Below are 9,465 nucleotides of genomic sequence, written 5' to 3' on the forward strand. Positions count from 1 at the left end.
GGAGGGGATAGGGGCTCACAGGAGGTGTTTGGGGTGTAGGGTGGGGGTGTTGGGTCATTGAGGGAAGGCTGGGAAGAAGTTGAGGGGCTGTCAGGGTGGTGGTATGGGAGAGGGGGGATTGGGGTAAAGGGACAGCTGGGTGGAGGTGGACCGTGGCAGTTGGAAAGGGGGAGACTGGTAGAGGATGGGGGGCAAGGAAGATGGTAGGGCTGGTCTGCTGTTTAGTGGGGCTCTCGGGGGGTTGTGTGGTACCTGAAGGAGGCACAAGGTGGGGGGCAGTGCCTGCCCAGCGCTCTGGGCACAGGTGCTGTGTTCTCCCTGGCCTGGGGGCTGTTTCAACCCCTGCAAACCCTCTAAGCTGCCTCTTTTCTCCAAGGAACCGCCCGGAGGGCAAAGTGCTGGAGACTGTGGGGGTGTTTGAGGCACCGAAGCAGCATGGCAAATACGAGACGGGTCAGGTAAGGGGTTCTGGGGAGCAGGGCTGAGCCTGCAGGCTCGTGCCACAGGGATTGGGCAGCCCAGAGATTCCTGTAAGGAGGCTGCTGGATCGTAGCAGAAGGCCAGAAGTTTCACAGTTCAGTGCTTCTTGTCTCTGCTGTGTCTGCAGTTTGTCAGTCATCTGACAATGGCAAGTTGATAAGAATCTGCAGCACGACACAACTGTTCCACAGCAGTATTTACTCCACTGCTCTTATTGAGGGGGTTTCTCCCTTGAGGATGGAAAGAGACAATCACTGAATTTGAGAAATAACAACTAAACTTGTCATTTCTATGCTTATGACTCAGATCTGTTTCTGAGCTGCTTCTCCCATGCTGGTCTTCTTTTTGCTGCTCTATTAGTTTGTTACTGGTTTGGTCCTTCCCTGTTACGGGATAGAGATGACATGGGTTTCTTGTCTCATCCCAGAATGTGTTCCCTCTTTGTTTCTGCTCTGGGTTCTCACAGTGGTGATTCTCCCTGAATTCCCATCCCACACATTCATACCCCTTGTAAATATTTCTAGTTCTACTTAGTTACCAGAGTTTCAAATACTATCAGAAAAGGGCTCTTGGCTTCATGTTTTCTGTTGTGTCTGTGCTGATTAAAACTTGCTGTGAATTCAACTGCAATTATTTGTTCCTTTCAGCTCTTCCTTCACAGTGTGTTTGGTTATCGAGGAATAGTCCTGTTTCCCTGGCAAGCCAGGCTGTATGATCGGGATGTGGCTTCTCCTGTCACAGAAAAGTAAGGATTTGTTCTGGTTTATGTTGTACTGTTACAATTACATTTTGTAGCAAGTTTCCTGCTTGTGGCAAACAAGTGTTTTTAAGGAGGATGTTTGCATGATTGTAAGGTAGGAGAGGTGCTTAAAGAAGAGGCATTGTAGGAGTATTAATTTTGTGTTAATTAGAGACAGGGTGAAAGTGTGAAGGGGGAAAGTATGAAGGATGAAAGTGTCTGTGTGAAGGAAATAAAATTAAAACATCATGCTCCTGACATTCTTTTATGGTTTAAAACTTCCTTATGTTTCTTGATAATAAAATATCCTTATAAGACTTTTGTAATAATAAAGTTTTTTTTAATAATAAACCCCCTTTAACTCAAAGCCCCTTTTTGTGTTAGGCCTAGGCCCCTGTGTTACAAATTTCTGCTCCTTCTGTAAACTGCCAGTGAATTGGATTTGACATCTTCCTCCCCAGTTTCAACTTACTAAGCCAAGTTTGTCCTTCTCATGGACTGAGTCTCTGCTCAATTCTCTCCTCTTTTCCATCCATTCCTCCCCTGGCTGTGATGAGGTGTTCTGGGAAGGAATGAGGAATAAGCAGAGAGACTCAGAGGGCAGTAGGAATACCCTCTCCAGAGAAGAGACTGGATTGAGCAGGAAGAACCACTGAGCTGTCTGACAACAGAGCTGTTGTGCCTGTGACGAATACCACTGACGGTCATCTCTGCCCATCTGTGTTTGTGTGGGTGGCTGACAGGGGTTTGGTTTGGGTGGAATTGAATGATTACATCCTGTGAAATGTGTTTTTAAAAAACATTGTGTATGAATGTGATTGGTCCTGGTAACAGTAATTTACTGCCATCCTGTGCTTGAGCTCAGAGCTCTGCTTTTCTCTTCAGGAGTGAGAACGTGGCAGGCCATGGTTCCAAAGAGGTGAAAGGCAAAACACACACTTACTACCAGGTGTTAATAGATGCTCGGGACTGCCCACATATAGTAAGTAATAAATAATCTTGGTGTTGAGACTCAAATATCTTCTCCTATGGGAGTGGTTCAGATGGACAGACTGAAAGAAAATGGCTTTGGTGGCTAACTGGATTGATTAGTATTTTAGGACAAATTTGTTCTTCAGGACATATTTTCCCTGAAAAAGATAAATCTGGAATGTTTTATGTCTGTTTTCTGGATCATGTTTTTCCTTTTCAGCCTCCTTTCCTCATCCTGTTGCTGTTCCTACTCTGTTGCATGCAGGTCATTGTGAATGTGGGTTGCAGCACTGAAGAGGTTCCTCACTTGTTTGAGTGGAAAGTTAGTCTAAAGGAATTAAAAGGAGAGATGTTCTGAGATGAATTGGTTAAATGCAGTAAATGTTACACACTTTAGAAACCACAATAGTAAACTGAAGTGTGGCTGGAAACTGCCCCATAACAATCCACACAGAAAGACTTCCTTTTCTAATACATTTCCCTTTTTCTCAGTCTCAGAGATCACAGACAGAAGCAGTGACGTTCCTGGCAAACCATGATGACAGCAGAGCCCTCTATGCCATCCCAGGTGAGCAAAATCCTCCCTCAGTCTCTGTGGAGATGTGAATTGTCATGAAGTGAGGTCAGAAGAGTCATCAGTGGTCAACTCCTGCCAGTGAGGCAGCAGTTCCTACAAGACATTTCTGTAGTGGATCTGTCTGTAGTTTGGGGCTGTGCTGGAAACAACAGATTGACTAAAGTACAGGAAGCTCTTTGGATAGCTGGAAGTTGGACACTCTGTGGTCAAACACAGACATGCCTGATTTGAGTCCCTGATCAGGATCTATTCCTATACCCTGTTGGATATAGGCCATTCTACTTTGGACAGCTGGTTCTCTTCCTGTCCTTTCCTGCCCAATGGGCTTTTGAGGGGGTGGAGGCACTTTGCAGGCAGTGTGTGTTTATCAGAGGAATCATTCGATGGAGAAATCTCACAGGAGACTGCTGCCAAGGGTTATTGCTGGCCCATTTCCTCCATTCTTCCTTGCCGTCATGGTATTAGCTTTGGTTTCTGCTGCCAAGGTCCTTTTCTTCACTTCTCACTAGTGTGATCCATTTTTCTTTGCCAGGAGACTTCCGAGCTGCACTTTTCTGGGGAAGTTCAATGGCTTTTGGGCTTTCTTTTTTAGGTTTAGACTATGTAAGCCATGAAGATATCCTTCCCTACAGCTCCACTGATCAAGTGCCCATCCAACATGAGCTCTTTGAGAGGTTCCTCATGTATGACCAAACTAAAGGTAATTTCTCTTTCATAGGGAGCTTTTCAGAGCCAGACACTTGAGGTACTCTATAACAAGTACCCAGAACTCATCATCTTGGATGTGGTGTAAAAATCATGTCTGGTTTGGGTTTGTTACAGTAAAGCTGCCTTTAAATAATTATTTTTACCTATGTGAAAGGAGTTGCTTTGGGGTGAGAGCACTCCAGGTACGGTGTTGCCTCTCCTCATGAACTCTCACCTTTCCCTCCCCACAGTCCCACCTTTTGTAGCAAGGGATACACTGTGTGCATGGCAGGAGAAGAACCACCCCTGGCTGGAGCTCTCTGATGTGCACCGAGAGACCACGGAGAACATCCGCGTCACAGTCATCCCCTTCTACATGGGCATGAGGGTAGGTCTGTGCTGCATGTTGCTGTGCTAGTCCTGCCATCTGCTTAACTGGCATGTTATTTCTAAGTCCAGTTTACTGACCGAAGGTACCTTCTGTTTGCTGAACAAATGACATTTTAATCACAGTTTCGATTTCATTCTCATGTTGTGCAGCAAAGGTATAAACATGAAACTGTTTTGTCATACGTTTTTGGAGAACAGCTCCTGCATCTTGGTGTTTGCTTGTTATCTGTAGGATGGGAATTATCCTGTAGTGTTGGGCAGAACAGTGCTGGCAGGATATTTAGGAAGGTTTGTGAGCTGGTCCTGTAGTGCCTGAGTCACAGATGGGGATGTGTGAGGTGGCACCAGGGCCATCTGCCCTGTAACAACAGACACGTCTGTTATCCTGCCCAGTGATGGGCTCTGGGTGCCTGCCCTGGTTTCCTGGTTCCAGTGTGGGTTAGAGGGTTTGGCTAAAGCCTTTTGGATTTAGCTGATAACCGTGTGCTCTTTATAGCATAGTACTTCATATGGACCATCCAAAATAATGAGGCTCCAATAGATTCCTGAGCGGGAGGGCTGGGAATTCCCACAGCAGTTTGATTTCCAAGCACAGCTGCCTGTGGCAGGGGGGGGTTTACAACTTCTGTGGAGCCCAACTGACGTTTGTCCTAACCTTGTCAGAAAAACAGGTGCCTGAAGGCAAGGAAACGGGTGTTTCTAGCTCTGTAGAAAGTGCGTAATTAACATGGAGATCAACCCTGGGTTGTCACGAGATCCTTGCAAATCTCCCACCTCATGATTACATGTGTAGAGCAGAGCCAGTGCCAGGCTATGCCGATGGACGGCCTCGGAGAGCAGCTGTCTGTGCTCATGTGAGTTGTCTGCGTCAAGCTGGCATGGAGTGAGAGCCCCTGTGCCGGTGCTGTGCTGACAGCTGAAGAGGTTTTGGCGCCGAGTGTCGAAGGGCAGCTGCTAAAGTCTTTTGTTTCTCTTGACAGGAAGCCCAGAATTCCCATGTCTACTGGGTAAGTGCCTTTTTTTTCATGGAGCAGCTAAAGGGAAGGAGTTTATATGCCGTGGCATCACTGCTGTGTGTGATAAGCCCTGAGGGAGAGTAGCCTTTGCCTGGCAACTGTTTCCCAGTATCGGCTGTGGGTTATCAACTTGTTGCAGCTGATTCCAGTTCTTGATAACAGTCTTTCTTCTGTCCAGTGGCGCTACTGTATCCGCTTGGAGAACCTGGACAGTGAAGTGGTACAGCTCCGAGAACGGCACTGGAGGATATTTAGCTTGTCTGGCACCTTGGAAACGGTCCGGGGCCGTGGTGTTGTAGGAAGGGTAGGTTTCATGCAGCTTTTTTGGGAAGCACAACCCTTTGCTGGAGTTCTCTTGCTTGTTTGGGTTGATTTGCCAGTAAATTGCTTAGTGGATATAGAAGGAATGGGAAACTGGCAATGAAAAGTCACATGAAGACATGTGAGCTTTTTATCTGTTGTTAGTCTGCATGAGCCAAAACTTCATGCTGAGTGTTGGAAAATGATCCTAAATGAGTGGTGATGGGAAAGCTGGGATAATAACATGGTTCTGGTGCTACCCACTGGGCGAGTTGTTCATTGTGTAGTGATGTTGGGGTATGGATCTCTCTCTTCTCACTGTATAAATTTCATCTTGATATCTGTCTGTGGAGAAACGTTAAGATCTGTTGTTGATGCCCAGTGGTCTCTTGTCTTTCCAGGAGCCAGTTTTGTCCAAAGAACAGCCAGCATTTCAGTACAGCAGTCACGTCTCCCTGCAGGCATCCAGTGGTCACATGTGGTAAGAAGCCCTTTGTATTGCAGCGGTGTTTCAGATGTGGGACCCCACAGCAGTGAGCTGGGGTGCAGTTTGCAGCCTGGAGTTATGACTGAAAGCTGGGTGGAAGTGGACTGGATGGGACATATTTGGTAGTTAAAATTTGATGAGGTTTTCTATAGCTGTAGCCCAGTTAGTGATAAGGTGATCTATTGGTTCCCTGCACCAAGAGTGGTTCTAGGCTAATTTATCCTCCTGTGGTCTGTGCTAGACTGGATTTGAAGACATGAAGCAATTCTTTGTCATCTGCTGTACGTACTCAGTTTGTGTCCATTCTGGTCACTGGTGCAAGAGAGGCCTTGTGCTGGTGTTTCCCTCAGCACCAGGGATGTGTGCACTGGTATCCCCTCTCTTGAGGGAGGACTGAGCTTTATCTCTATCCCTGAGTGAAGCTATACAGTTGTGTGTCCACGAGGAATTGGCATGCAGGGTTTTTCCCAGTTTAGACCAGATAAGGCCTTCAATCTAACTGGTATTTAAATCTCCTCTAAGCAAAGGTAGGTAAGTGCTCAGCTGAGTTATTCTTTTCCTGTGCTGCAGGGTTGAAGCAGTTTCCCTTTGTTTTGCATTTTGCCTGGGTTAGCACATCTAGTGTCACCTCTGTGTTGACAAGGAATGCACAGCCACCTCTTGCCTCTGTATGACAGGTCTTTCTGGCTTGCATTTTTTAAGTAAATCTGCCTCAGAGTTAAGCTGCCTTTGAGTTGGGAAAAAGCAGCAGAGCAACTTTTTGCATATAAGATATACCCTGGTTTGCCATGTCAGGTATTTTGAATTGCCTCAGTGCATGCCCTGGGGAATAAAACCAGATAGTTTAGTAGTTTTTTTCCCTCTGCACACATCCTGAAGAGAAAGAGGCAAAGGTTCTACAGCTCAGAAGCTGCTCAGCTTGTTTTCTGGTGTTCAACTGTATCCTTTCTGTCCTGAGAGCCTGCTAATTTATCTCCATGGTCCTCCTGCCCATGCCCTGCAGTGCAGTTGCCTGTAGTTAAGAGCAGTAAACAGATTGTTGCACAAGGACAGGCAGATTCAGTTCTGAAATGAAAAGCAAAAGCTATTCCAAATTGCATGTGTGATGGAATTTCTTATTATCACAGACTCCTTAGCCAGTGGAGCTTCTGCCAAGAAACACAAATCTGAATTTACGTGTAATCAGCTTGTAAAAATAGCTCAGAGGGCTCTGTCTCCTGTGGGAGTTGGGTAAACACCACCACAGGTGCTTGGAGTGCATTTGCCTCCTGTGAGCTCCAATCATCACAGCTTCATGCAGGAAACATATATTAGAGATGTGATGTAAAATAGCTCAGGAGTCCTCAATAAATGAGTCATCTTGACAGCAGATGCTCCTGCTGCTGAACTGGTTCTTGCTGCTGGACCAGCCTTGCAGACCCTCAGAACCCCTGCACAGGATATGGAAGAGCTCATGTTTTACCTTCTTGCTGATGCTTCCTAGCTGTGCTTGTCCCTGGCCTCAGCGTGATGTCTGCCATTATTTTGCAGGGGTACTTTTCGATTTGAGAGGCCTGATGGCTCCCACTTTGATGTCCGAATCCCACCCTTTTCCCTGGAAAGCAACAAAGATGAGAAGACCCCTCCCTCTGGCCTTCACTGGTAGATCAGACCGAGTGCCGAGACCCACGGAGGCCTGTGTGTGTTGTAGACCTTTGCCTCCCCACTATGCTGCAGCCAAGAACATGGAGCTTTTAAACATTTTAAACCATTTTTGTTTTAACTGTTGTCTGACGGGGAGGCTTTCTGGAACTGTAATCCTGGCTCTCTCAGGCTGCTTGTAAACATAAGCTGTGTTACAGTTCACCCTTCCCTTTGTGGCACCTGCTGGGGTTGGAGCTGGGGGACGTAGATCTGTGCTGCTGCAGAAGACTGGCCCCCTCAGCAGGCCTGGACCCTTTCCAATGTGTTGTGACTTCTCTGCAATGTGAGGTTTCTCTAATAAACTGGCCCTTCCAGTTGCAACCAGTCTTCCTTCATAAACCAAGGCCATGGCTTTGCATCCAGCCTGTCCCAGCTTGTTGTTCCCCCTGCATGGAGTCAGCCCAGAGTTCTTGACACTTCAGAAGGCAGCAGTGAAGCTGTTCTAGGGAGCAGGAAGGTGAGCTGAGCCTTCGTGCAATGCAGATTTTTTTTCTGGGATTTAGCCAGGGTTGGAGCAGCCTGTGAGCTCCACTCCTTGTCTGGGCTGTGTGCTGTGATGTGAAACCTGTTTTCTCGGAGAAGAGGGTGCAGAGGGGACAAGGTGGGTGGCAGGTGGTGCTAAGCAGGCTGTCACGGCGTCCTGTGTGTGCAGACCACTAGGCTGTGTGTTGTGCTAAAACAAGAGAGCTGAAGGGAGCCCTCCCCCTGCCAGGGCTTGCCTTGCTGCAGGGATTTACATCTCAGCTGCCGGAGGGTTCTGCCCTGCTAACGCTGCAGCTGTATCCGTATTTCCTTGGTAGTTTCTGCTTTGACAGGAAGAGCTTGTTTTCACCTGCAGTGCTGTCAGCCACAGTGAGGTAGTGCTTGGCTTTCTGCTCCTTGCTTGACTCAGCAGGTTGTGATTTTTTTGGTAGTGTGTGTGAAGGGACCTGCAGAACTGTGCAGGTCAGTGAAATTCCTGTAAGCTCATGATGTATGGATACGTGGACATTTTTGCTTTTACGTGCAAAGGGCCTGATATACAATGCAGGTCAGACATTAGCTCTTCTTACAGGCCAGAGCAGCTCTTGGCAGCTCTGAGGATTGCAGGCATCTGGAGGGACATCAGCCTTTGTGGTGGGACCCTTCTGGCTGGCTCTGGGTTTCAAGACTTCTGGACAACTCATGGGGGCAGAAGTAGTTGGCTTTGTGACAACCCTAAGCAGAAAGTTTCCAATTTTACTCCTTTCCCTGGTCTTGCTTAAATGACAAGGTATAACTAACTCATGGGATGTTTTTTTGTGATTTAGAAGTATCCTAGTTATTCTCTCTTCCCGAGTCCCCTCTAAGCAGCCTCTTTGCATTTGGCTCTGCAAGGCAGAGCTGTGGAAGTGCTGTGGGCTGTCTTGGCTGATGGACAAACAGCCTCTAGAAATGACAGTGGGAGAGACTCTCATGCTGTCCTGCAGCCAGTGGACACCTATAGAGAGACTTAATTACTACAGTATTTATCCGTCACTGGTTTCTAATTTTGTGTCTTCCTTCCTCTCAGGTAGTATATGCTAACATTTAGAGTTTGAAAGGTTTAAACAGCCAGTTTGCCTTTAGAGGTAGAAAGGGATCCATGAAGAGCATCCCATAGCTGGCAATGCTGCTGTCATGCTGATTTCCTCGCAGGAGGAAAAGGGGGGGAAAGATGCCTCAAGTTCAGAGGCCGCAGGGACCCAGAGGAACCTGCTTTTTCCCCTCCATGCAGTTGCTCAATCGGGAGTAGCAGCTGCCCTACCTCTCCCTTGGGTAACTTCAACTTTCCTGGCAATTGCAACACCACTGTCAATGTTTAACCCTGCTGCTCACCCGCGTGTTCCTGGGGTGCTGTGGCCCTTATGCTTCCCATAGTGAGCGGAGAGCTGTATCCCTACGGGAGGGATGGAGTGGTCCTGGGGCAGGGGCTGTGCCAGCGCCGGGCAGAGCAGCTCTGGCAGATGTGGTGTGCCCATACGGTATTGTTTGGTGGGATATGCCACCCGGCTGGGTATGGCAGAGGCCTCTGTCTAGGAACAGACATTCCTGGCTGGATAATGATTGGCAAGACCGATGTGACCAGCACTGCCGCTCACAGACGGGCTGGGAACGCGGTAGGAATGTTTCCACT

The 9,465-nt window shown here is 47.7% G+C and overlaps 1 protein-coding gene across 1 annotated transcript; it reads left to right on the forward strand.

Annotated features, from left to right (window-relative positions):
- Positions 1-368: 368 nt before the first annotated feature.
- POLDIP2 (polymerase (DNA-directed), delta interacting protein 2) lies at positions 369-7,652 on the forward strand (the record flags this gene model as incomplete). Its single annotated transcript, XM_009077490.1, has 10 exons — positions 369-458; positions 1,128-1,225; positions 2,105-2,201; positions 2,684-2,759; positions 3,361-3,468; positions 3,707-3,843; positions 4,826-4,852; positions 5,040-5,165; positions 5,563-5,642; positions 7,179-7,652. Coding segments are annotated over 10 exons (954 nt in total), but the record flags the coding sequence as incomplete, so codon positions are not given.
- Between the last annotated feature and the right edge of the window lie 1,813 nt (positions 7,653-9,465).

This window comes from Acanthisitta chloris, unplaced genomic scaffold (assembly GCF_000695815.1).
Source record: "Acanthisitta chloris isolate BGI_N310 unplaced genomic scaffold, ASM69581v1 scaffold15336, whole genome shotgun sequence".
NCBI lineage: Eukaryota > Metazoa > Chordata > Aves > Passeriformes > Acanthisittidae > Acanthisitta > Acanthisitta chloris.